Below are 27,221 nucleotides of genomic sequence, written 5' to 3'. Positions count from 1 at the left end.
CTTACCCCCTGCCACGCATAGATCAGATTGTCGACTCCACCGCGGGGTGCGACCTTTTGTGTTTTCTAGATGCATACTCTGGTTATCATCAGATTCGCATCGCTAGGGAGGATGAGGAAAAAACTGCTTTCATTACCCCCATAGGAACTTATTGTTATACGACAATGCCTTTCGGGTTAAAGAATGCAGGTCCTACTTTTCAGCGTACTACTCGAATTTCTTTGGGTAGCCAAATAGGACGTAATGTTGAGGCCTATGTTGATGACTTGGTTGTGAAGACGCGCAACCAAGAGACCTTACTCTCGGATCTAGCGGAAACTTTCGAAAGTCTCCGCTCCGCCCGCATAAAACTGAACCCCGACAAGTGCGTGTTCGGTGTGCCTGCGGGCAAGCTTCTCGGGTTCTTGGTCTCTGCCCGAGGCATCGAGGCCAACCCCGAGAAGATACGAGCTATAGAGCGGATGCGCCCCCCAGCAAGCTTAGGGATGTGCAATGCGTCACCGGCTGCATGGCCGCCCTAAGTCGGTTCATATCGAGGCTGGGAGAGAAGGCGCTACCCCTATTTAAGCTCCTCAAACGCTCCGGGCCGTTTATCTGGACGGAGGAGGCTGAGCGGGCCTTCACTCAGTTGAAGGCGTACCTCAGTTCTCCCCCAGTCCTGGTCGCCCCGGAGCCAGATGAGCCGCTGCTACTTTACCTAGCGGCAACCCCGCAGGTGGTCAGCGCGGCGTTGGTCTTGGAGCGCGACGAGGACAACCCTCACTCCGCGCATCCCCACCCTGTGTCGACTCGACCCGGGAGAGAGCAGGGAGGAGAGGCCCCCGAGTCGAACGGCGGCCCGAGGCCCCCGACGGCCGGAGTTGGCCCTCCGCCCGCTTGTCCGACGGTGCCAGGCACCCCCGACCCCCAGGATGGCCCCGGGGCCACTGCGGGAAGGCCGCGCCTGTCGCCCTCCGACCCCGAGGTCGTCGGCACAGAAGCCGAGTGCGCCCCGCGCGGCCTCTCGGACGAAGAGCGCCCTGGAGATGTGGCCCCTAGCGAAGAAGATCGGCCCCGCCGAAAGGTGCAGCGGCCCGTCTGCTTCGTTAGCGAGGCCCTCCGGGACGCTAAGACCCGATACCCTCAGGCCCAGAAGATGCTTTACGCTATTCTGATGGCTTCGAGGAAGTTGCGCCATTATTTTCAGGCGCATCGGGTCACGGTGGTTACGTCTTACCCCTTCGGCCAAATCTTGCATAACCGAGAGGGTACTGGATGGGTGGTGAAATGGGCAATCGAACTCTCTGAGTTCGATTTGCACTTTGAACCACGCCACGCGATCAAGAGTCAGGCCCTCGCCGACTTTGTGGCAGAGTGGACCCCGGCCCCTGAGCCCATCTCCGTCCCCGAGGCCAGCTCGGGCCCCTCGTAGCTGCCTCACACCGCCTACTGGGTGATGCAGTTCGACGGCTCCCTATCTCTTCAGGGCGCCGGTGCGGGGGTCACGTTGACCTCGCCAAACGGAGACGTCCTCAGATATCTGGTTCGCCTCGACTTTCGGGCGATCAATAATATGGCGGAGTACGAGGGACTCCTTGCGGGACTCAGGGTGGCAGCTGGACTGGGGATCCGCCGCCTCCTGGTGTTAGGCGACTCCCAGCTGGTCGTTAACTAGGTCTGTAAGGAGTACCGGTGCTCTGACCCGCAGATGGACGCTTACGTGCGCCAAGTGCGGCGTATGGAGCGCCATTTTGATGGGATAGAGCTTCGGCACGTGCCTAGACGGGATAACGCGGTCGCCGACGAACTCTCGAGGCTCGCTTCCTCGCAAGCCCAGACCCCACCGGGCGCCTTTGAAGAAAGGCTTGCCCAGCCGTCGGCGCGGCCCGACCCCCTAGGGGAGACGGACGCGCCTGAACGGCCCCTGAGGCCCGTCGGAGTCCAGGCCTCGGGACCCGAGGGGAGCGCTCCCAGCTCCCTTAGATTGGTTGCTTGGATCGCTGAGATCCAGGCATACCTCACAGATAAGACTCTACCCGAGGACCGCGAAGGGAGTGAACGCGTCCAGCGCATCTCCAAGCGCTACGTGCTGGTGGAAGGGACCCTCTATCGGTGCACGGCTAACAGAGTCCTCCTGAAGTGCATTCCTCGGAAACAAGGCGTCGAGCTTCTTGCCGATATCCATGAAGGCGAGTGCGGAGCCCACTCCGCCTCACGCACCTTGGTTGGCAAGGCCTTTCGCCAGGGTTTCTATTGGCCGACGGCTCTCAACGATGCGGTTGACCTGGTCCGGCGGTGCAGGGCGTGCCAGTTCCACGCCAAGCAAACCCATCAGCCGGCCCAGGCCCTGCAGACCATACCTCTTTCATGGCCGTTTGCTGTCTGGGGGCTCGATATCCTGGGTCCGTTTAGGCGGGCCCCGGGCGGGTTCGAGTATCTGTATGTCGCTGTCGACAAGTTCATTAAGTGGCCCGAGGCTTACCCAGTCATCAAGATCGATAAGCACTCCGCGCTTAAATTCATCAGGGGCATCACTGCTCGGTTTGGGGTGCCTAATCGTATCATTACGGATAACGGCACCCAGTTCACTAGTGAACTCTTCGGTGACTACTGCGAAGATATGGGCATCAAGCTCTGCTTCGCCTCTCCCGCCCACCCCAGAAGCAATGGCCAAGTGGAGCGCGCCAACGCAGAAATCCTCAAGGGCCTCAAAACCAAAACCTTCAACATCCTCAAGAAGCACGGCGACTCGTGGATCGAGGAGTTGCCAGCGGTGCTCTGGGCAAACCGAACCACGCCAAGCCGAGCAACCGGGGAAACGCCTTTCTTCCTCGTCTACGGCGCGGAGGCGGTTCTCCCATCCGAGCTCACCCTGAGGTCCCCTCGGGCCACCATGTACTGCGAGGCTGATCAAGATCAGCTTCGCAGAGATGACCTCGACTACTTGGAAGAGCGAAGGCGGCGCGCGGCCCTCCGAGCCGCGCGCTACCAGCAGAGCCTGCGGCGCTACCATCAGCGCCACGTCCGGGCCCGATCACTCTGCGTCGACGACCTCGTCCTACGCCGTGTCCAAACGCGTGCTGGACTGAGCAAGCTCTCACCAATATGGGAGGGTCCGTATCGAGTGATCGGCGTCCCCCGGCCGGGCTCCGTTCGGCTGGCCACGGGCGACGGCACAGAGCTGCCTAATCCGTGGAACATCGAACACCTTCGTCGCTTCTACCCCTAGTGGGGGTCGGGTGTCAGGTCTCGGGCTCGGGCCAACCCCGCGCCCCCCCAGGCGTGCAGGGTTGGCCGGGGGCTACCACATGCATAAACTTATATTTTTTTCTCTTCCGTATTTCAATAAAAGCATTTTCGATTTCCTAAGGACTGTGTCTGTGCCATTGTTTCCTTTCGAAGAATCTTGGCTTGAATTAGCACGCTCGTGCTCGATCCTGCCCTCGGTGGCCCGGGCCGGCTAAAATCGCCAAAAGGGGCCCAGAACCGAGCCGTGCCCCGGGGCGTGGTGAACTCCGGGGGGGAATCGGCAAAGGCCCACAATCGGGTCATCCATAACCCTCGGTCACCACATTCCCGGCCTGGCCAGTCTCGACACGTGGATCTCCCCAGGCACTAGCCCCGACCCGCGCCATTTGAGGCTAGGACCTAGGCACGAGCCCTTGTTTAAGCTAAGACACAGAGACACAGAAGGACCGTGGCACAGACCATCCTCGTCTCATACACACAACAAATGAAATTGACACAAAAATTTCCTCTTTATTTGATTGCAGATTAAATTAGTTTATACAAGAAGGGGGCCCGAAGGCCTCAGAAGAAGAAAGAAAAAGCTATTTAAGATTGGCGGGGGCCTGGGGGCTCACGCCGACGCGCCCGGGTCGCCGGCCTCATCGTCGCTGACGTCCGCACCACCGTCACCGCCCTCCTCGTCGGAGTCGAGGGCGAACGCGAGCCGAGGGGCCGTACCCTCGAAGCTGTGGACGATGTGGTCGGCGGCGTCCCGGACCTGCGCGCGCGCGCCATCCTCGGTTCCAAGAGGGAACTCGTCCAGCGCTGCCCACGGGGAGAAGTCAGGGTCCCTAGCCTGGTAGCTTGCCAGTACGAGCTCCACCGCCCCCCCTGCGAGGTCCCTCGAGGATGACTTGATCGTCTCCTCGAGCTCCTCGGGGAGCCGCTGGAGGGTCCCGGCCATCTCTGAGAGGCGCTGGGCGAGGCCCCCCTGGTTGGCGGCGTATTTCGCGGTCCGCCCGCCCCAGAGGCCCGCCTGCCGCCCGGCACGGTCTAGACGGGAGACGGCGTCCCGAAGCATGCCGGGCCCTACCTCGCCCGCCAAGCGGAGGGCTTCGACCTCCCCGGCGGACGAGTCCAGCGCGCCCTGCAGCTCGGCGATGGTGTGTTCGGCGGCTGCGAGGCGGGCGGCTAGGTCGCCGTCGCCCGCGGCCGCCCCGCCGCTGCGCGCTCTCGCGTCCAGCTCCTTCACCCGCGCCTCGAATTCAGCAGCCCGCTGATCCAGTGCGGCCCTCTCTGCGCGGGCGCCTTCCAGATTGAGGCGCGCCTGCTCCTCCCGCCGCTGCGCCGCGGCCTCGGCCTCCTCGAGAGCTCGCTCCCACTCAGTGAGCTCGTCCTCACGGAGGCGGAGTGCGGACTCCTCTTCGGCGCAGGCGGCCTCGTGCGCCGCCAGCGTTGCCTCCCGGATGGCGACGGCGGCCTCGCGACCCGCCAGTTCCCTCTCCTTCGTGTCCAGGGCGCGGGCGCGCTCCTCCAGCACCGTGGCGCGAGCCTCAAGGGCCTCTTCGCGCTGCCGGGACGCGTCGAGCTTCTTCTCTAGCTCCGCCGCCCGGCTCCCGTATTGGAGGCAGAGGTCGTCCTGCGCCGCGTTGAACACGGCGGTGGCGATGAGGGCAGTCTCCCGCTCCTCCTCCACCTCCCTGGCGATCTCCGCCAGGTCCCTACGACGGGCCTCGAGCTCGGAGGCGTGCCGGCGGTGTGCCTTGCGGCCCGCCTCCACCATGGCTTCCACCGAGCGCCGTCCCTCTTCGACGCGCGCCCACGCCGCATCGACCTCCGCCCGCTCTGCCTGCAGGACTTCCATCTGGGCGCTTAACCCGTCCAACACCATGGTGTTCGCAGCGGCCAAGGCCTGCAGGAGGGGCTCTGCGCTCAGTGGGGCAGCGGAAGGCAGAGGGGAGAGCCGCCTCGGTGTGGGCGCCGCGCGGCTCGGCCCGCCGATCGACGTGCCGAACTCGGGGGCGTCCCCCGACGCGGGCTCGTCCCGAACGTCGCCAGAGGGGTCGGGCCCGAGCGGCGCGCCCGCGGCCTCGTCGTGGGTGGCCTCGGAAGTCGTTGTCGCCTCGGGCGGAGTCGGGTCGGGGGCTTGGCAGGCCGCCCGGCGTGTGCGCGCCGCCTCCGTCTCCCGGACGGACTCCTCGGCCCGGCGGAGTCTGGCCTCCTCCCAAGCGGCTTCCTCAGCCTGGCGAGCCCGGACGGCCTCCTGGGCAGCTTCTTCGGCTTCCCGGAGGCGGTCTGCGGCTTCTCGCCGGTCAGCTTCCCGCCTCCGGGCCTCCGCGGTCGCCGTCTCCTCGACCTCAGACCGGCCGGACTTGGAATGGCGGGAAGGGCGCGACGGGATCTCGCTGAGGCAGAAGAAAAACCAGAAGACGAAAAACGGGTGAGTGAAAACTTGCCTTGGGAGATGGGAGAATGAATACGGCCGCAGTGGGCGCGGGGACGAACCTGCGAGGAGGTCGGCTAAACGACCACCTTGGGGGGGGAGATGAGGTTTCCCCGGCATGGTTCGGTCCCCCCCATCTTGCGGAGCCGCTTCTTTTTTCGCTCCTCCTCGGGCTGCGACGTCGGCACAGCACCCTCCGGGCGCCTGCTGCTGGCACGCACCGCCCCGCCCCCTCGGGGAGGAGATGGGGAGGGGGTATCCTCCTGTTTCCTCTTCCCCCGGGCGTCGGCAGGGCGGCTGCCCCCCGGGCCCCCGTCACGGGGCCCAGAAGCACGACCCCCTCTCGGGGTAGATTGTTCCCCCCTGCGGCTCCCGCCCGCGCCATCGTGGCCTCGAGGAGCCCGCTCCCCTGACGCCCCGACCGCCTGCATGATGGTCAGGATGTTGGCGCGCTCTGGATCGCTGCAGAGGGGGAGGACACCTTGGGGGATGAGGGATGCCTCCACGGAGCTGAGATTCAGCACCCGTTGGATCACCATCTTGAAGTCTTCAGGGACCCAGTCCCATTTGACCCCCTGGTGGGTCCTCATGTAGTCCTCGGACCCGGTGTACTCCCAGGCGCCCCGGGCGCGCCGCTGGAGTGGCGCGATCCGGCGATGAAGGTAATCGCCGTACACCATGGTCCCCGTGAGCCCCTGGGATCGCAGACCAGCCAGGCGGTCAAGAACGGCGTCGTAGCCGTCTCCCAGATCTACCGGCGCCCGCCAGCTGGAGGCCTGCGCCGGGGGCTGGTTCGGAAGTCGGAGGCGCGCTTCGTCGGCGAGAGGGGTGTAGAACCAGTCGCTCTTCCAGTCGTCCCACTTCTTGCGAAGGACGCAGGGAATGTAGCGGTTCAGCACCGGCCCCCGCGGCTGGAAGTAGCAGCCACCGACTACCGACGGTGGCGACACCGGCTGTACGGTGAAGAACCATCGGAACAGCCGGAGAGATGGGCGCACCCCGATGAACATCTCGCACAGGTGCGCGAAGATGGCCAACGTCATTACCGCGTTGGGGGTGAGGTGCGCCATCTGGAGATCATAAAGCTCCAGAACATCCATGAAGAAAGAAGAGAATGGCGGGACCAGCCCTGCCATTGCAAAGGAAAGGAAGAATACGGACCGCCCCGGGTAGTGTGGCGCCGGGCGTCCCTCACCCAGCGCGACCACCTCCCGGCCGGTGGCAGATTCCGGCATGAATCGGCGCGGCAGCCCGGCCTGCCTCTCGCTCACGATGCGAGAAGGCGGCAGCATGCTACCGTCGAGCGGTGCGGAGCCCCGTGCCATGACGCCAGCGGAGGAGGGGCTTGAGAGCGAGTGAGTGTGGCGAGGGTAGGGCACAGGAAACGAGAAGTTAGAGCGCAAGCGGCGAAGGCAAGGGGAATAATGGCGAGAGGAAGGAAACGAGTCTCTTCCTCGGCGTCTTTATACCCTTGCCAACGCTATGCCCGGCTCCTCGCTTCCCGGGCCCACTATCTCGCCCCCTCGTTTCTCACGCCCACTCCTCCACTAATCCCGCTCGCCCGTTTGCGGTGCACGAGGCGGATGTGCGGCCGTGGCAGTCGAGATGGGACATATCGTGCGCGCCGACCGATGCACCATCATCACATCTCCAGGCGAAACGAACCGGCTCGTCCCGATTCGCGCGCTGCTCAAGTAATGTAGCGGTCTTGAAGAAAGCCGCTCATTATTGTCGGTCGGTTTTCCCTTGCCGATGCGCGCACCACTGGATTCCTGCCCGCCTGTAGAGACCGGCCCCGCCTGTCACCAGGCCTAAGGAGTGGCGTCACGCCCGAGCGCTTTCCTCGAGGAGGGCGATCGCCCTGGCATAACGCCGGGGGCTACTGTCGGTGACATGGGACCGGGGGTATCTTGACTAGAGGTTTGGGGCAGCTGCGGTCACCCACGTGGCCTGACCCCCTCGGGGGGGTCGGGCCCGAGGGTGATGTGGCCGCCCCTCCCTCTGTCTCCCCGAGGGGTTGGGCCGCTCCCGTTTCGGCCCCGAGGGCTGGGGCGCCCCGACCCCCTGCGGGTTTGGCGCCACGTGTGTGGGTTAGGTGAGCACAGCGGCGCTCACCTAACCGCGTTTATTGCGGGTTGGACGAGCGCCCCACGCCGCATTTAATGCAGCGCAGCACACTCGTTCGGTCCGTGACAGGTCATAGTGTGTGACCGGTCACAGACCGGTCAGATCGCGGGTTAGGTGGCAACAGGCGGCCTTTCGCACGCCTCGCCCCGTCCCGTCGGAATAATGAGAGCCTCTAGGCACTCGTCCCTAGCCGGAGCCGGCATGCTAACTCCTGGAGTTAGCACGTCAGTCCCGGCTAGATTCATACCAGGCTTCATCGCAACCATTACAAGGAAGTCATTTTATGAAGAAGGGCTGACGTGTGGCATGCTAAACTGACGCGTGGTAGACAAGAATGACCGGTTTGTGACTGGTCTGACGCCGGTCACGTCATCGGCAGACAACCGTGCTCCCACGTTGCGCCTGCTTCCGGCGGAGTGGAGGTAGGTATGGCCCATCCCATCGGAGGGTCATTCGGACAGCAGCCATGGCAAATCTCCGCCCATTAATGAGGGAGTAACAGGGAGATCCCCGGTGTCAGGCGAGTGATGACGCTGGGCCTCACTCAAAGACAAGCTGTGATTTAGCTTCTAGGCGAAGGCGCAAGCCACTTTTTTTTGGAAGATAAGGTGAGTCCCCACCCAAAAGAAGAGTAGGTAGAAGTGGTGCATGTGGTATCCCCTTGAGATATAAAAGGAGGACCTTGCCCACTTAAGAGAAAAAAGAGAGAAGAGGGGGGGAAAAACACCGGAGCTCGGAGAGGAGAGAAAGAGGAAGAGGGTCTTTAGAGTTTGAACTCTCTTGCTCTCCAGCTATTTGTAACTCCTTCATACACAGATCCACCAGAACACAGGAGTAGGGTATTACGCTTCTCAGCGGCCCGAACCTGTCTACATCGCCCGTGTCTTGCGCATTTGCTCTCTCGCGAAACATTCCACAGATCGAGGGCTTAGAACCTCACCTAGCGCCCCTGGCCGAACCGGCAAAGGGGGGCCCGCGCGGTCTCCCGGTGAGGAGCCCCACGCTCCGTCAATTATAAATTCAAAAGAGAGTTTATTTGATTTTGAACATAAAAAACTTTTATATATAATTTTTGTTTACAAAACATACTATTTATAAATTCATAAAATGTGCCAACGAAGAACGATAAAATTGTTGTTTTATGTTGCTGAAATGAACTCAGCCGAAGACTGCCCTACTCTCTCCGCTCACATTAGTTTGATTAATTCCCTACTTGAAGAAAATAATGCTACCAAAGAGCTGGTGGCAAAATCTTTAATCTACATCTGCGTTGAAAAGGTGCTCAAAACCACTGCCTCTCTTGGGGATTAGGACTAGTTGGTCCTGATCTGCCATAGCAAGCCACCTCAGTTTGTCACCCCTTTTCTTCACCTCTCTGTTGCCTACTTTCAGATCCAAGGAATCTGAAAAGACAACCAAGTTAAACTTAAACAAGTAGAGCATCTTTTCATGCTTTTAGCATGTCTATAATTAGAGGCAGTACGAGCTAATAACAACGAAAATGACAAAAACAAGCAAAATTCTACTGCCAGGACCCCATGAAAACAGTAATTTGTGCAGTGCTCCAGCTTGTTAGTACTCTCCCATCCCATAATATAAGGGATTTTGATTTTTTTTCTTACACTGTTTGACCATTCATCTTATTCAAAAAAAAATTGAAATTATTATTTATTTTATTTGTGACTTACTTTATTATTCAAAGTACTTTAAGCACAACTTTTCATTTTTTATATTTGCACAAATTTTTTTAATAAGACGAGTGATCAAACAGTGTAAATAAAAAGTCAAAATATTTTATATTATGGGACGGATGGAGTAGTATAATTCCTGGGCATGAATATGGTGCTAAATATAATTTGTCTACTCTAATAAGTTATTTGACTTTTTTCTAGTCAAACTTATTTAAATTTGATCAAGTTTATAGAAAAATATAGTACTATATTCGACACAAAACAAATATACTATCAAAATATATTCAATATTAGATTCAATGAAACTAAATTGATATGTTAGATGTTGCTAAATTTTTCTATAAATTTGATCAAACTTAACACTAAAAAAGTTAAACGACTTGTAATATAAAACGGATGAAGTAGTATAGATAAGCCTGAAAAGCTAATGGTCATTTTCATTTTTATTCTAAGTTTATGGTATAATCCAATGTTGCAATCAAAGGCGGAGGTAGGCCTATAATACCAAGGGCTTGAGCTCTAAACTTATCTTCAAATATAGGTTAAATATCTTAAAACATCAAGTAAATCTTAAAGAAAATCAATAAACTATTAGTTAAATCCTAAGTTGCTCGCAACGCTCCGCATATTCGTGTTCCAGCACGAAACAGACGATGGTGCAACCAATGAACAGCATAGAAGCACATCCTGATAAAATTTTGGACTCATCCATGGTGTGACATCAAAACAGTATTGATATGTTCCAATTACAAAGCAGCCAGACAGCTAGCTACGAGTGGCCGGTAAGCGTAGCCAAGCAGAAGACGCTTTCTCAGCAAAGAATTTACTAAAACGAATGAATCAGTTTGTGCTATTAGAAATTTGGGAGAGTCTCCGCACTAAAATTAAATTAATCCATTCAATTCGTTCACCTGGACAGCTTCAGAGCTACCAACAACCTCTCCATGATGAGTATTTTCGGTGTCACAGAATTTCATTTTTTGTCGTAGGTAAGGTAACATTGGGTTTATTCATTGATGGCAAGTTCAGTTATTGACCACTGCAATAAAGAGGGATGAAAGATGACAAGCATATGTGAACAATGAACAGGACAAAAACTAATGAGTTGAGGGACCATAGTGAAGACATTCAGAACTCATAAAACACATGCAAGCCTGGTTTCAAAAAAAAAAAAACACATGCAAGCCTTAACTCGTTTTTTTTACCCTCAAGAAACTTCTGCCGTTCAAAACTTCATGGGTGAAAACTTCAGAACTGTATCATCTGTATAGTAACCTGAGTACCTGACTCGCTGACTATACAGATTTCAGAGAATGCATGCTCTAATCAGCAGCATGTTTCATCTGAAAACAACTAGTACTCCTACTACACACCATGGCCACAGTAACTTTAAGCTAAGCCCCGTTTAGATCCCCAAAAGTTTTTCTAAAAACATCACATCGAATCTTTGGACATATACATGAAGTATTAAATATAGATTAAAAGAAAAACTAATTGCACAGTTATGGGGGAAATCACGAGACGAATCTTTTGAGCCTAATTAGTCCATGATTAGCCATAAATGCTACAGTAACCCACATGTGCTAATGACGGATTAATTAGGCTCAAAAGATTCATCTCGCGGTTTCTAGGTGAGTTATGAAATTAGTTTTTTATTTGTGTCTAAAAACCCCTTCCGACATCCGGTAAAATATCCTATGTGACACCTAAAAAATTTTATTTCGTGAACTAAACAAGCCCTAAATGACAGCAAGTGACAATATTCAGTCCTAGAGAGGCCATTTCTCAGGCTTTTTTCTTTAAAAAAACTTTAATCAACACGTGATGGTAATTATTTTTCAACTGAACAAGATAAGGCCCCTTTTATTGTACTCTCCTTGTCCTGCTTTGGTTAGGTGTCTTTTACCAAACGATATTCATGGAGCATGTCCCACTTGTTTTTCCGTTGCCCCTATAGCTAAAAAAGATCAAAGGGGCCCTGCTTTGCTTAGGTATAATCAACAAGAAAGAAATAATAGCAAAGCATGCCTTTGGTGCAATGCAAGGCATGGCATCTTTAGGAGGAAATGATTTTTTTTTGTGAGGCGAGGAAATACTCTGTGTACACTAGCTAAGAAAAATATTTGATTGCATTTTCGTAAGTTACAGAACTCATTATGTCTAACCAACCATTTTGCTAGTACTACATAAATGTATTGGTTTAGTTTTCTCGAAGCAATATTTCTGGGACATTTTTCTGAAAGCAATATGACCGCTATTTTAGATAGCATGCACATGTTCCATTTATATTTTTCTAATTATATGCGCAAATGTAGGTTATAACTGTTCCATTTATAATTTTCCAAGTGTATACAATTAGGCTGTGTTTTTCTCTTAATTTTTTCAACCTCCATTCCCTCATTTTTTTCGCACATACGTTCAAACTATTAAAGGTACGCTTTCTTAAAAAATAAGAAAAATATTTTAAGCTAATATTTAATTAATCATATTCTAATCGTTCACTCAGTTTTGCCCTGTATAAGAAATCCATGCCTTACTCAAGATTACAGTAACAAATTGTACAACAACAAAAACACATGCGTTCCTGGAAAAATCAATTCGCATGATTGAATTCGTTAACATGTACTCAAGTATAATAATATGTCAACGTTACTGTTCCTCGATTGATACTTTGTCAAAATCAAACCAGATAGGATAAACACATACGCAAGCAGGAAAATACATACACAAGTAGTATGTACTCGTCCGTTCCATAAAACCCAATCCAGTTAGGAATAGAACATTAGATATCCAACGATTCGTTGTACTAGGCAATGTCGCATCCCCAATTAATTTAGTTTTTTTTGACGGAGGGAGTAGATGATACACAGGAGATGGAGAAACACATGAAGTGAGTTTAGCTTAACTTATTACGATTATGGCTGTGTTTAGTTTCTGAAATTGAGGAGAAGTTCAGGGAAAGTTGTTATTTTGGGAAAAAAGTTGGGAGTTTATGTGAGTAGGAAAGTTTTGGATGTGATGGAAAATTGGGAGTTTGGGAGAAGTTTGATGTGAACTAAACAGGACCTATGATTAAATTCTTTGTGAGAAATTAGTCTAATAGTAAATTCGTACTAAACTTGACACAGACGTTTGTATTTATGTCTAATTATTTTTTAGAGGTAGCCTGGTAGGCGAGATATATCAGATTAGTCTTCCAGAGGGCATATAGAGGTAGCCTGGTAGGCGAGATATATCATATTAGTCTTCCAGAGGGCATATAGAGATAGGGTGTGGGTGTCCGCATCACATGGGTGTGAGTGTGAGCGGTTTGCATGTTCTTTCTAGACAAATTTAGGAGAAAACTTCGTGTGCACGTAAGTATAATCACACTCCCGGCAGCTCGCCAGACGAGCCGAGCCTCTCACTGACAACTGGGCCCGCTAAATCTACTCCTGTAACTCCGCTAAGTCCACACGGACACGGGCAAACGAAGCGCCAACACACACACGCACACGTAGACGAATACGGACTCGGGGCACCCGCGGCCTCCCCCTCAAACACACGACCACGACCAGTCGACCACCACGTCCTCCTCCCCCCCTCCTCCCTCCTCCGGTTGCCTCTCCGGCCTCGCCACCGCCATCGCCTTCGCCTCCCCGCCTCCCAACCGCCCCACGTTGCGGGGAGACAGCTCGCCGCGGGCGGCGATCATGGCGGCGGCGGAGGTGTACTCGCCGACGGCGGCGGCGGCGGCGCAGCAGCAGCAGCGGGGGAAGGTGGCGGCGCAGGCGTGGCAGGCGGTGGTGGGGTGGATCGGGTTCCTCCTCCAGGTCCTGCTCCAGATCCTCCGGGGCACCCCATCCTGCGCCCAGCTCCTCTCCTTCGTCGGGTTCCGCTACCCGCTCCTCTCCGGGCCGGCCGACTCCGAGCAGTCGCCGTCGGTGGCCTTCATGCCGCTCCGCTCCGAGATCCCGGCCGACACGGCCCCTGCGCCGACGCCCCCGCCGGAATCCCTGCAGCGCCTCACGGTACGAAGATTCGGTTTTGAGTGGATTCGTTGACGCTATGGGGTTCCTCGGTAGTTTGGTAAGGGGGGAAATGGCTAGTTTAGGGATGATATGGGCATCATTTGGATGAAACAGTAGATGTGGGAGGAGCCTCTTGATCTGATTTTTGATGTCCCGGTCTTCGTGGGAGATTTAGGATTTGGTAGATGCGTAGAGTGATTGATTTGAGGTTAGCTGGGTGTTATTCCGGCTTAATTCAGGCAATTCGATTTGTTTTGGGGGCTAATTATTGTGTGGGTTGTAAAGCTGACCTTTTTTGTGGGGATTTGAATTGCGATGATTTTGTTTTCTTGGCTTACGAGCATGGGCAATCCGTTGTCCTGCAATCCCCAATCAAGTCCTCGTTTAGCAGCCAACAATGGCGTTAATCCGTCTCTCTGAATTATACTGCTTGGATAATTCATGAAATGATGATTTAATATTCCAAAATTGCAACGGTGCTGGTGTTGGTACTTAACCGGGACAATACATTGCTGCAGTCTTTAGCAGAGCTGTGGATGGTAATTTAGAACGTCCGTTGAAATCGATGTGTAGATGAGTAGATATTTGAGCAGTGTTGTGGGATAATGCATTTGGTGATGATACATTATGACTGTAATTGAATCAGAATTATGAGATTATACATATGGTGATTATATATGAATTATCATGTGGGATTAACATTGGCTAATTTGCTCATAGCAGGGTTTCCTGTTAGCATATTTTGTTTTAGTGGGTGAAGAACTTGGATGGTTTTATGTTGAGCTTTCAGTTTTACATAAAACAAAAGATGAAATGATAACAGTTTTACATAAAACGAAAAATGAAATGATAATTATAAGTTATTCATTCACCATTTCTGAAAATATTTGGGTTATCTATTCAGGTTGTGCTTGATTTGGATGAAACTTTAGTTTCTGCATATGAATCATCCAGTCTTCCAGCTATTGTACGCACCCAAGCTGTTGAAGCTGGATTACATTGCTTTGACATGGAGTGCATATCCACTGAGAAGGTACAGAACTTGTGCTTTTGGCTCTTATTGTATGTAATGATTTTAATCACTACTGCTAAAGGATCTTTTGCTTGTGTGAACTGTAAAGGATGTTGAAGGGAGAAACAAAGTGAATCATGTCACCGTTTTTGAACGTCCTGGTTTGCACGAGTTCTTGCAGAAAACTAGTGAATTTGCAGATCTTATTCTCTTTACAGCAGGTTTGGAAGGTATGTGCTTGCTACTATTTTTCTTCATTCATTTGAACCCAATTAGCGCCACCTCACATGCCCATGTTTGTTCTCAGGTTATGCAAGACCTTTAGTTGACAGAATAGATGTCCATAATAGATTCAAACTCCGTCTATATCGTCCATCAACTGTTACTACGTAAGTTACTGTTAACTTTCCTATGGATACACATGGTGTTTTACCATATTATCATAGTGCTGCTGCATTCATTACTATGCTTGCTGAGATGTGTGCCAAATTAGTTGAGGGCTATGTGTTAAGTGGCTTTTTTTCTTGCTGGAAATGTCGCATAGGACCTATTTGGTGTTTGGCCAATGCGCTTTCTGATATCCATGGGATGCACAATTTCAGGGAATACAGAGAACATGTCAAAGATCTTTCTTGCGTGTCAAAAGATTTCTGCAGAGTTGTCATTGTTGACAACAACCCATTCAGTTTCATATTGCAACCTTTGAATGGAATACCCTGTGTTCCATTTTCAGCTGGACAACATAATGATAATCAGGTAGCTGATAACTGCCACCAGTCTTTAGCCATGTTTGAGTTTCCACTACTTACTAATTCTGACTTGTTTAAACGTTTTCAGCTCATGGAAGTTATATTTCCACTTCTGAAGCATCTCTCTATCCAGAGAGATGTTAGACCAGCACTATACGAAAGATTTCATATGCCTGAATGGTTCCAAAAACATGGCATCCCCCAAACTGATCAGGCAGTGTAAATTTTGCAGCCGCTACATGAAATTGTTTTGATGAAGGCTGAAACGCCTGCCACGCCATAAGTCCGTTCTCAGGGGATAGCACCTGTACATTATTATTTATATATTCGTTTAGGTTTCCTGGATCCTGATAAAAATCAAGTCAAGGTTCGTACAGAATTGCCATGTCTGAAGACAAAAGGAATTGTAATCTAGCAGAATGTTAGATTGGTATTTGTGTAGTGGGGCATTTAAACACCAGTTGTATATCACCTTCTGTTGTAAAATTTCATTGTTGATAGTTCAGTTAGTCTAATTGGTATGCTGCCAGCATCCTGCTTGTTCCGTTCAGCAAAGGGTTCAGCATCAGAAATGTTCTTGGCACTGTACCATCACTTCACTCCAACCAAAAAACATGTATTTATATAAATGTAGTTATCTGATGTTTATATTTACAAAGGCCTAAGCCCAACAAACAGCACCGATCAGTGATAACACTTTGGTGTCTAAAATTTAATTGAAAAAGAACTTCCACAGTGGCCACGCGCACTTACAAGTTACAACCTTGAATTGTCAATGACACTATGGTGTGTATTGCTGTCTGGCAATACACCTGAATTTGTCGTCAGAGAAACTGGAGGTTCTCATCTGAACTTCTGGACACCAATGGCGTTGGGGCTTCTTATCTGGCTGATAATCTGTGACGACTCATCAAACTTGCATGCTCTCTCGTACACGCCGGCAGCCACAAGGTAAAGCTCCCTCTTGTCGATGCTCGGGTCATCGCTAAGCTCACCGAGCAGTGCCTCCAGCGCGTCGAAGTCCTTCTGGGCGCCGAGCAGGCTGACCATCTGGAAGTGCACCCTGTCTGAGAAGACGCATCCTTCCTCCCTCATCGCCCGGTACAGCGCCGCCGCCTTGTCGAACTCCTTCAGCTTACCATGAGCATTCATCGTGATGGCGATCGTCTCCGAGTCCGGCAAAGACCCCGCCTTCCTCATTTCGTCGAACACCTCGATCACACTCCGGTGCCTCCGGCTCTTTGCGAACAAGTCAATCATCATTCGGTACACCGATGTGTCCCTGACGTCGCCGGCGTCGGCTGCACGGCGGAACAGCCATGCGGCCTCCTCCACTCGGCCGGCATTCGCCAAGATTTTGATGGCTGTCTCCTTGGGGACGTCCTCTGAGTCTTTGAGGTCATGCAACAGGCGCTTGGATTGTGAAACAAGCCCGGCACGCTCGTAGGCCACGACCATCGTCTGGTAAAGCACCGGGTCGATCTCCGTGCCGGCTTCCCGGAGCTTCTCGAACAGCTTCCCGGCACGGTCGAGCTTCCCGGCCTTCACCCATATGGACAGGATGGTTGAGTAGGTGATGGCATTGGGCTGGATGCCATTGGCCTGCATGTCCTGCACCAGGCTCCCGGCTTTCTCGTCCTCCAGCGACTTGCCGTAGATGGCGATCATGGTGTTGTACGTCACCACGTTCGGCTTGATGACGCTGCCACCGCGGTCGCTGCCATCGGAGGCGGCGCTACGCATGAGGCCGAACAGGTGGACCGCCTCCCCGAACAGCCCGGCGTCGCCGTACACGCGGAGCATGGTGTTGTAGGTGACCACGCTCGGGGCGACACCAGCACGGCGCATGGACCAGAACAGCCGGTCCGCCTCCCGCGCGAGGTCGAGCTGCCCGTACGCGTTGAGCACGATGTTGAACACGGACAGGTCGGGCTTGACGCGAGCCACGGCGCGCATGTGCGTGAAGAGCGACACGGCCGCGAGGTGCCGCCCGCGGCGCGCCAGCGCGGCGAGGATGGGGGAGTACGACTCCGCGTCGGGCGCGACGCCGTCGGAGGGCATGTCGTGGAGGAGGAGCCGGTTGGCGTCCCGGAGCAGGTCGGACTTGCAGTACGCGGCGATGGCGGCGTTGTAGGCCTTGAGGTCGGGCTTGATCCCGGCGGCGCCCCGAAGGCGGGAGAAGAGCGCGAGCGCCTTGGGCGCGTCGCCCCCGCGGAGGGCGAGGTGGATGAGGTTGGAGAAGAGCACGAGGTCGGGCGCTACGGCGTCGTCCTCCATGAGCGGCAGGAAGGTGAGCGCGTGGTCGAGGTGGCCCGCGCGGGTGAGCGCCGCGAGGAGCGTGGAGTACGAGAACGCGTCGGGGGCGACCCCTCTGTCCCGCATCTCCAGGAGGAGGCCGGAGGCGAGGCGGAGCATCCCGGCGCGGCACGCGGAGCGGAGCAGGAGGTTGTACGGGATGAGGAGCGCGGAGGCGGGGAGGTCTGGCGCGAGGAGGTCGAGGAGCGCGACGCCGCGGCGCGCGTCGGGGAGGCGGGAGAGGAGCGTGCCGAGGAGGCGCGGGGAGACGGGGCGGTGCGGGGAGACCGCGGCGGCCAGGTCGGAGGCCGTGCGCGCGGCGGAGAGGGCCGCGAGGAGCGCGGGGAGGTCGGGCACGTGGTCCTGGCGCTGGTGCTGGGGCTCGGCGGGTTTCCGGCGATGGAAGGGCTGGGAGCTCGGGAGGCTGGGGTTTACCCAGACGGATTTTGCGGTGGCGGGGAGGCGGCGGTGGGAGGAGGAGGAGGAGGGAGAAGGGAGCGCGGTGGCCGCGGCCACGGCGACGGCGACGGCGGCGGTCGGCGGCATTGGTCGTGACCGGTGAGCGGCGCCAGTGGTGGGGCACGGGGATAATGGATAGAAGGGAGGGAGATTTTTGCGTGCCGGTGACAGAGCGAAGTGTCGCGACCAGATCTGATCCGAGACGTTGGTTCAAGATCGGATGGATAGGAGTTGTTGGGCTGGACGTACACGGTACACTGCCCTTGCTGGGCCGCGTTGTGCAACTTCATGGGCCTGCAAATCTGCAATGGTGGTACCTTCGGCTCTTCCGGGTTACTCAAAGATACTAAAAACTCTCTCATGAGACTAAAAATTTCTCATGGACAATAAAATTCCTTCTGTACTTTCCTGTGCATTTAACAAAACATATCTCCACGGGATTGAGATTAGAAGGGAAATTTTCACAGAAGTATGGCGACAACTGAAGAAATGCAGGATGATTATTTCATATTTTCACTATGTTATGAAAGATGAATCAGATGGCTTACAAGAGCCTGTTTCAACTGTACATGTACACAGGAAAATTTCCTCATATTTACATACACTCACGAATCTTAACACTGAGAGCAGGGCTTCCACTCCAAGAATTGCCCTGAAGAAACGAAACAAGAAAATTGTGCCGCATGCTAGTTCAGCAAGCACAAAGGTAAATCCTTCTAAAACTCAAGGAAAGTGTAAAATGTTTCATGTCATGGACTCATGGGGAAACATCAGAAAATCAATCCATCTTTAGAAGATTGCAGGGATCCAGCTTAGGAGCAGTTGAACAAAGCACTTAAAACAAACGAAATGACCTGTTGGTTTCTCATTAGTCATTAGTATGCAAATGAAAGCCATTGATGTTGTAGCGCTTCACTTGCCGTTGGTCTTCTCCTGGGGTTTATTTGCAGCAAATAGGATAGAAAATCAACAAACTCTGAATCAGGGCATTGTAAGTGATGCTGCAGAGAAGACTTTTCTGGGATCAAATACTCGAATTGATCTGTTTCCTGAATAGAAATGAGGTAAACAACAAAATGAGTTCAGTGTTCAATGTGTTATAACTCGCACAGTCCACAGAGAGAGATGGACATGATGAAATTCGAGTGGTCACAGGAAAGGCTACTTCCACTAGCACTAAGAATAGTGTACCTCATTCTTGGTGAAAAGGTCGTAATCATCAGTGAAATACTTTTGCGTCTCCTCTCCCAGGGCAAGCATTTCCATGTCAATTGGGCCAATTATCCCAATCATTTGAGCAAGCATTATGGGCACTGGTTCATTAGGAAATAGTACCTGTTATGTGTACCAGTTAGGAATTATAATTAGACGATTAGCATTTTTAAATTTTAAAACAACTTTGTTTCCATATGGATAACAACAAAACAACTTGAAGCACATTATTCGTTTCCATGTAAAACGTTCTTATTTGTCTTTATTTATTAAAGCCAGTCCTTGTGCCCCAAAATTTACTCAGGCATTCGTTCAAAAAAAAATAATTCTGGCACAGAAGTTTGATCTCTATTTTCTGTTTGGAGCTATATGTTGCATAGCATTTAGACAAGAAAGAAGGTATCAAACATGCCAACACAGCACTTCACTATTAATGCAGTGTGTTGAAATCTCCATAAAATTCTATGTGCTGTATGACAACAGGCCACTATGGGTTTAACACAGCTAAAAGGTCAGCACGTGTCCAAAAAGAAGGATTAGCAAGGTACAGAAGCTTCTTACCTCACCAGTGTAGAGTTCCGCAAGGATGCAACCAAGAGACCAAATATCAATCCTCTGATCATAAGGAAGCCCCAGAATGACCTCAGGAGCTCGATATGACCGTGATTGTACATAGAGACATAAGTTGTCTGTCAAGAAGCAACTACTTCCAAGATCGATAACCTTAATTTCACATCTGCTGTAGCTCTTGATAAGGATGTTTTCAGGCTTCAGGTCACAATGAATGATCCTTAAATGATGCAAATATACCAAGGCTTCTAAACATTGCCGAGCTATTGCCTGAAAGAAAAGGGGGAACTTTTGTTCATCAAAACCTTTTTTCTTAAGTTAAATTTAATTGCACTTAAAACAGTTAATCATTTTATTTACAGCAGTATCATTCCAAGAAAATGATCAATTACGGTTCAAAAACTTTATGTTTAAATGAAGCATATTAAATTGGTTTGGAACATTGCATATCGTGCATACTACAAATTGAACTGTAAGTGTCTATGCATATGCAACAATTATAGATAGCATCTTAGTATAGAACGGTCAAACATACCTGTATTCTAGGCAATGTGAAGTATGCTTCACCACCAGATTCCTGATTATATTTCTGGAACTCATATAGATTTGCTCGCAGTAATTCAGTGACAATAAAAAGGTGTTCCTGTTGCAATGTCAATATGCCGTTACAGAAATTCTATGATTTTGCAACCGCAAAAAATAAAGTACTAATAAATTCTATGATTTTTCTACAATTAAACAAGCATGCAAGCAATTTAAGAAATCAACTGAAAATAAGAAGCTATATTGCTTTTAGCCATCATAGATCCTTTTCAAAGTTGCCAAAGACCAACAATATATCCCTTTCAAACTTCCTTAGCTTCCGAATAGCCAAAAAGTATGCAGCATAACATCAATGCAAAGGGAGTATCTTAGTCAACTTTATTTCTTAAGTGATATACCTGATGATAAAAATAGTCATAGAGACGCAACACATGATACTCATCTAATGGATCGTATTTGTTCACAAACTTCAGAAGCTTGATCTCATCCAGACTCTGATCAAAGAAATCCTTATCATTTTTAATTATTTTAAGGCAAACATCAGTTCCTGTCTGAAGATCATGTGCTTGCACAACTTTACTGAATGCAGCTGAGCCAAGGTATTCAGTGACATAATATCTTCCTGCTATAACTGAATTTATGACAATGGGGAAATCTTTGCTTACTTCAAAGCCGGTCCTGCAGTGAAGACATGCTATATGAGCATAAGAATTAACTTGGAAGTATCATTTAGCAACCAAAAATGGAAGAAGAGAAGGGAGAAACAAGAAGTGATTGTGAACCTGTTCTTGCGGTGGACAATTCTCAGTTCAAATACCTCATATTCTCGATGGAAATTAGCGAGAGCGAGATCAACATTTGTCTCTGGATTTTCTTCCTCAGCTTTAGCAGCAGTTGAGTTTTGCGCATCAGTATTCAATGGTCCAATATCTCCAAACTCAAAGGTATCATCAACAGAACTCTCAGGGAAAGGCTCTATGCTATAACCTTCCTTCAGATATTTGTCGCTACTGTTTTTCATATTCTTTTCAATGCTATCATCCAGTTTGGCATTGTCTGTGATATCGTGTACAAGTCCAGGACCTAAAGACAACAAACATTTACAGTAAACCTAATGAAGCAAGCAGCAAATGATCTTTATACAGGATAAGAAGATGACTGGAATTAAATTGCAAATTCACACAAACGTTGGTAAACAAACAACAGTTCAGCAAGACTGATAATAAAATAGGTTTGGCCTTTCTTTGTTAAAAAATGTCTCCTCAAATGTGCATTTTTAAATCCAGATTCATTTCATTTCTGTAGTGTTACCAAAACCAAGTTACATATTATATTGAAGAGCAGAAGAAAATTTTCAATTCTTCTAATATACAGAGAAAACCCATGTGAAGCATAATCGTATAACAGCAGTAATGTTTCTGGAAGAGGTTACCACTAAAATGCACCATTTTTTTTTAGCTCTGTGCATATTTAACAGCAAATTTCAGTTTACAACAGTAACAAAACATCTCTCATTCAGCATTGTCTGCACCACTCATACACAATTCAAGTTGAATTGGATCCCAACACCAATTATAGTTGAAATTTGAATTGGACCACCATTTCCACAAACACAATTCAATTCTTTTTTTTTTTGGGATAACTACACAATTCAATTCTGGCATCCAAACGGTGCCTAACAGTATCCAAACTCTTTAATGCTGTAATTCAACCCTGTTCTCCCACTTCAATAAATAAATTCATAATATCTTCATCGGAGCAAAGAGGGTTAATGTTGAAAATTAGTACAAATACTGTATTTAGTGGAGTACTAATATTGAAGGGTGAAATCAAGCAGAAAGTTTAAGATTTCAGAAGTACTTACTTGTAAAAGCATCTGCATCAACCCTAGTACCAAATGAACTGAGCATTTGAAGCTCCTTCTCCACTACACTCAGCTCCGATCGCTCATCTCCTTCCCCAGAATCTCTTGGCAAATGACACTCAAGCACAACATCCGCAGGGTGCTTCAACTGAAACCCATCCATGCCACACTCATCAAGTATCTCTGTCTGGTCATCAATGATCTGGTACCTCCCATAGACAGTGGAGCTAGAATCCTTCACCACCTCTAGCCCCCCGTTCTTCAGTCCCTCACCACAGCATCCGCAGAGCGGTGATGAACATGTGTACACCTCAGCACATCCCTCACAGCCGTCATTGCCAACATGTTCATGACGGTGGTCATCACCGGCACTAAGCACTCCCATCTCTATCCTCCCTGAGCCATCGTGGACACCAAGAACAAACTTGTCCTCCTCTTTGTCTTCTCCATTGTCGTCGTCCAGCTCCGACTTGCTATGGAAGAGATGGTCGTCGTAAAGCCAACCTTCTTGGAAAAAGAAGTCGGTGGCGTCGTACTGACGCGCTGTGCCAAACTCCATCTCCGATGACGACGTGTCCGAGTGCCGCGGCGACCAGACTCCATATGGATTCAGCATCCCTAATCTCACAAACAAAATATATCAAATTTAGGACCAAAATCGTGACTTAAACACCCACAAATCCGCAAATTAGAACACTCAACTATACTGAGAAATCAGAATTTAACGACAAGCAGTATCATTGGTGTACAAAACCCAGGGGAAGGGGTTTAACCAGCACCCTACTAGATCAAAAGATCACAATTTTCCTCCATGAACATATGCACAGAGATATGCTGGCTTTGATCCAGCAGGTTCGAATTGGACCCAAAGCCAACCATAGCCGCCAAAAACATCGGCGCACAGATCGAGATTTCGCGCGACATAACTGACGACCTCGGAAAACGAGAAGATATGGGTTTAACGCTGAGAGATGATGAAAAAAAAAAATTCAGCCTTGTGCCCTGATCCCCTAACTACCTGAGGGCGAGGAGCGCATGCTGACGAAGGCAGAGGACGACGCCGAGTCAGAGCTGGAGCCAGGGCTTGCAGGCGGCGCCGCCGGCGCCCCACCGCCTCCGGACGTGGACGCCGGCAACCGGAGGGGCGGGAGCTGGGGATCTAATGCGGCATCGGAATCGGAGCCGGCGTCCCCGGCGGCGGACGCGGCGCGGGCGAGGACGTCGTCGCGGAGCGCGGAGGCGGCGCCCGCGAACCCGTGGTCGGTGAGGAACGCCATGACCTCGTCCAGGCCCGGCGCCGCCATGCGGTTGGCGGCCCCTCTCAAGCGCGTGGCGCGCCGCGTGAGGTAAGCTGTTGCGTCGGCATTGGGACTTGGAAGCGAAGCGAGGCGAAGGCGAGAGGCGAGAAGCCTTCCTTGGTCTGCGCTGCGAGTGACGGAGGGAGGACGAGAGCGAGGACTGGAAGGAAGCTTGGAAGAAGCACAAAAGAAGTCAGAAGAAAGAGAGAGAGAGAGAAGAGAAAAGCATATGCGCACAAAAACTTTCCGTTGATTGCGCTCAGACCCTCCAGTAACTCTGATATTACATTTTACGGCTTCGAGATTTTCTTCTTTCCAAATACAAACAGTCCAGTCGATGTCTCGTGTTCTCAAAAAAAAAAAAAAAAAAAAAAAAAAACAGAGGAGAGTCGATGTCTCGTTGACACGTATAGGTCATAATGGAATCTTGAATTATAAACTGCGTCTATATCAAGCGGTAGATCTTAGGTCCAACCGTGGAAGAGATCAGAACCTATGACAACCGTTGCTTGTGTTTAAAAGGACACAAGTTGCTCAAATCGAATTGTTGACGACTAATGTATTTGGATTTCGGAGTTTTGAAACACATGCTATAATGAACTTAACCATTGTAGTAGTACTATAGTACTAGTACTTCTTTATGTTCAACATGGTACTTAGAAATTCTTACTTCTTACTAGGGTGCAATTTAGGTCTGTTTAGAACGGGGAAAAATAACTTTCTCCTGCAAAAACTGAACTGGCTGTGGCAAATTAATGTGAATCCTTGATTTTTTAAGATTGTTTTTTAATCTTTTAAAATTTAAAAATAAAGCCCTAAAAGCTTATGAAATTTGAACATTTTTCCACGCAACTTAAACTAGTGTGCAATGACAATATTGTCACACCAGTAAAAAGTGATGGCATGACAAAAATTTTAACGTGGCAGATAATGTTATCACACCAACGGCTCATGGTGTGGTAATATTGTCTTGCCATGCCATTCTAACTTGTCATTTAGTAAGTTTTGGATGTATCTTCCTTTTTTTTCTACTCATAGAATAGGCAAATCAATGGGCTGATATGCATCTCTGACTACTGATGGCGTGATAATATTGTTCTGCCACACCATTATAACTTGTCATTTCAATAAGTTTTGGATGAACCCTCCTTTTTTCTATGATCAGAATATATAAAGAGTGGGATTCATGGCATGACAATATTGCCCGGTCACACCAATCTAACTTGACAATAACTTCTTGTTTCGGCAAGTTTTGGATGAACCTTTCCTTGTCTCTGCGAGCGAAATAGATAACCAAGGAGCTAATATGTGTCTTTACCAATAGTTCATGACGTGATAATATTATCTGCCACACCAATTTAAGTCGCCTTACCTTCTCTCTCTCTTTTTTCTCTACAAGCGGAATAGGGCAAACCGAGGAGCTAATATACATAACCATTTTTGTTTTTTTTTTCCACGGGCAGAATAGGATAACCGAGGGCTGGTATGCATGTTTTGCCCCCTAATATAACATGTACGCCGTGTTAAGGTCTGTGGCCCTTGGGGAGCTAGGGATGTGCCTCCCTTTTGGGGTTTTTTGGCTCCAGAAGGAGGGAAAAAGCGCGAGGAGCCGTGGGTCCTCTCCCGGTGGGCCTCTCGCTGTAACCTGCAGACCGAGGCAGGGCAGAGAGCAGAGCCAACTGATGTGGAGACCCCTCCCGGACGCCACATGGCGGGGCCGCCCCCCATCCTCGGAGCCGCTGCCCGTGTTGCTTGCACCGCTCTCCTCGCCTCGCTGCCGTCGCTTCCCGCGCCGTGCCGGTGCTCCGATCTCATCCACCACCACAACGGCATCACCCCTCCTGCTCGCGTCCACCGTGGTCGGGCGGATGGCGCGAAAATTATTAACCGGCTCGGTGTCCACCCCACCCCATTCACCGCTCGCCAGTGAAGGCTGGACCCGGGCGCCCGTCCGTCCCCACCTCTGCCGCCCGCTGCACCGCACCACCAACCCACCCCACCCAACCCAACCCGGGGCGCGTCGCCTCGCCACCTTTTCCGCGATTTGCTCGCGGTGGCCATCGAGAAATCGCGTGCCACCCCGCGCGCGCGCGGAGCCGCGGGGTGGGCTGATGCATGCATGGCGTGAGCGCCCCGCGCGACGGGTTTGGACTTTGGACTGTGACGCGGCCGATGGCGAGTGGGACGGGGAATCGCCAGGTCGGTACTCGGTAGGTAGGTGAGCCGGGTGCAGCATTGGTTTCTGCTGCCACCGCGCGCACCTAGCCCAGGCCGTGGGGATGTCCCCGTCCCCTTTGTCTTCAAGGCCGTGACTGCCGGCTCCGGTTGCCTGGTTGGTAGGAGTAAACGAGCACTCCGTACCGTGCACTACTGCGCTGCATGTATGCTTCCTGCTGGTTTTATATACAAGTTGCTCCTAAATATGCGGTACTGGCATGATGATGATTATATAGTGCTGGTACTTGTTTTCTTCCCAAGAGATGCCGATGCAATTTTTGGTTTGTAGCAGCATATGCCAACTGTTACGTTCTTGTCTGCGTGATGGTACGATATCACTCTGTGACTAGGATTATTACATGGGGCGTGACCACATATACAGTGCAAGCAAGCAAGCGTGGGTGAGCTCTACCGTGCAGACGAGTGATCATAATTCTAATAGAGCTCTCGTCTAATGATGACATTAGCCATTGCTGGGTGGTAAAGCAAGAAGCGGATGAGCAAGCATAATCATGACGGCTGAATTCTATAGGCCTGTAGTTCATCTTGGGTTATCAATCAACCAACTTTCAGTTCGCTTAGAGGAGTAAAATTAGAAGCGCGTGAATATACTGAATAACAACCGCAGTAACCAAGGCCTATTAATAAACACCGGGGCTACAAAAACAGGTCACCGAACAAAGTTTAATTCAAGAAGTATAATCAACACGATGATCGTCGTCTCGAGGGTGTTAGGCGCACCTTCTTCAGACAGGACACCCGAAAGATCATCAGAGCCCGTGGTCGGCGGTAGTTGCGGAAAAGGTCATTTTCTTCTGATCAGCGATTCAGGAAAAGTTAGCCCTCCCTGATGTGGATCTCAATCAAGCAGCAGACCGTGCGTCACAAGATTGATAATTGTACTAGAACGGCACTGAACGACTGAAGAAAACCCAGACAAAGATAACCAACTCTAACTTAATTTGATCCAAGAAAAGGTTGGTGATATGCCTAATGACTAATTGAGCAATAACAATGGGCGCACCATTGATTATTCCAGGCTATTTAAGCGATTCACATTTCGCGCTCGCTGTCACTAGGAGTGTTACCTGCCTAAGGGGCAGTGAGCAGTGAAGAGAGAGGACTGTGCTGCACAGTTATTCATGCACAGTCTGTGCATGAATAACTTCATCTTAAAAAGTTCGTAGGCAATCAATAATGTAATGTGATCCGGAACTTTTGCTTAATCAGTGTGCCTACCTTTATGTCATCTAAGTACCTTTTGGTGGCAAAAGATAATCTATTCCCGAGTGCATGAAAATGTGAACCGATATTAACTTGGTCCCGAATCATATCATCTCTTTGCAGTACGTAGGTTCACGATCTTAGGTTCTCGAGCCATCAGACAGCACGGGACTCTTGCTGAGAGAGGAAGTGCACCTTTTGGTGGCTCAAATTAAACATTACTTGACCAGCCGATGCCTATTCCTCTCATTTTTTTCTGCCGGTTTATCAAGTTAATTTGGTGAGGTTTTGGTTGGTTTC

The 27,221-nt window shown here is 50.7% G+C and overlaps 3 protein-coding genes across 3 annotated transcripts; 1 reads left to right on the top strand and 2 right to left on the bottom strand.

Annotated features, from left to right (window-relative positions):
• The first annotated feature begins 13,005 nt into the window (after positions 1-13,005).
• On the top strand, positions 13,006-15,794 carry LOC4327404 (uncharacterized). Its single transcript, XM_015766882.2, has 6 exons — positions 13,006-13,478; positions 14,383-14,511; positions 14,600-14,720; positions 14,798-14,879; positions 15,093-15,246; positions 15,328-15,794. The coding sequence occupies exons 1-6, from the start codon at positions 13,161-13,163 to the stop codon at positions 15,460-15,462; spliced, it is 939 nt and encodes a 312-aa protein (XP_015622368.1). The 5' UTR covers positions 13,006-13,160; the 3' UTR covers positions 15,463-15,794.
• Positions 15,795-15,834: 40 nt separating this feature from the next.
• On the bottom strand, positions 15,835-18,130 carry LOC4327403 (pentatricopeptide repeat-containing protein At5g39980, chloroplastic). The gene has a single exon (XM_015766880.3). It carries the CDS (start codon positions 18,078-18,080, stop codon positions 16,083-16,085), a length of 1,998 nt encoding a protein of 665 aa, XP_015622366.1. The 5' UTR covers positions 18,081-18,130; the 3' UTR covers positions 15,835-16,082.
• A 345-nt stretch (positions 18,131-18,475) lies between these two features.
• Positions 18,476-23,675, bottom strand: LOC4327402 (uncharacterized). The gene is made up of 8 exons (XM_015760590.2): positions 23,201-23,675; positions 22,183-22,800; positions 21,101-21,401; positions 20,717-20,996; positions 20,311-20,418; positions 19,767-20,045; positions 19,185-19,328; positions 18,476-19,042 (listed from the first exon to the last, which is right to left on the bottom strand). Exons 1-8 carry the CDS (start codon positions 23,484-23,486, stop codon positions 18,869-18,871), a joined length of 2,190 nt encoding a protein of 729 aa, XP_015616076.1. The 5' UTR covers positions 23,487-23,675; the 3' UTR covers positions 18,476-18,868.
• Between the last annotated feature and the right edge of the window lie 3,546 nt (positions 23,676-27,221).

This window comes from Oryza sativa, chromosome 1 (genome assembly GCF_034140825.1).
Source record: "Oryza sativa Japonica Group chromosome 1, ASM3414082v1".
Classification (NCBI taxonomy): Eukaryota; Viridiplantae; Streptophyta; class Magnoliopsida; order Poales; family Poaceae; genus Oryza; species Oryza sativa.
This window is presented reverse-complemented; position numbering and strand designations above follow the sequence as displayed.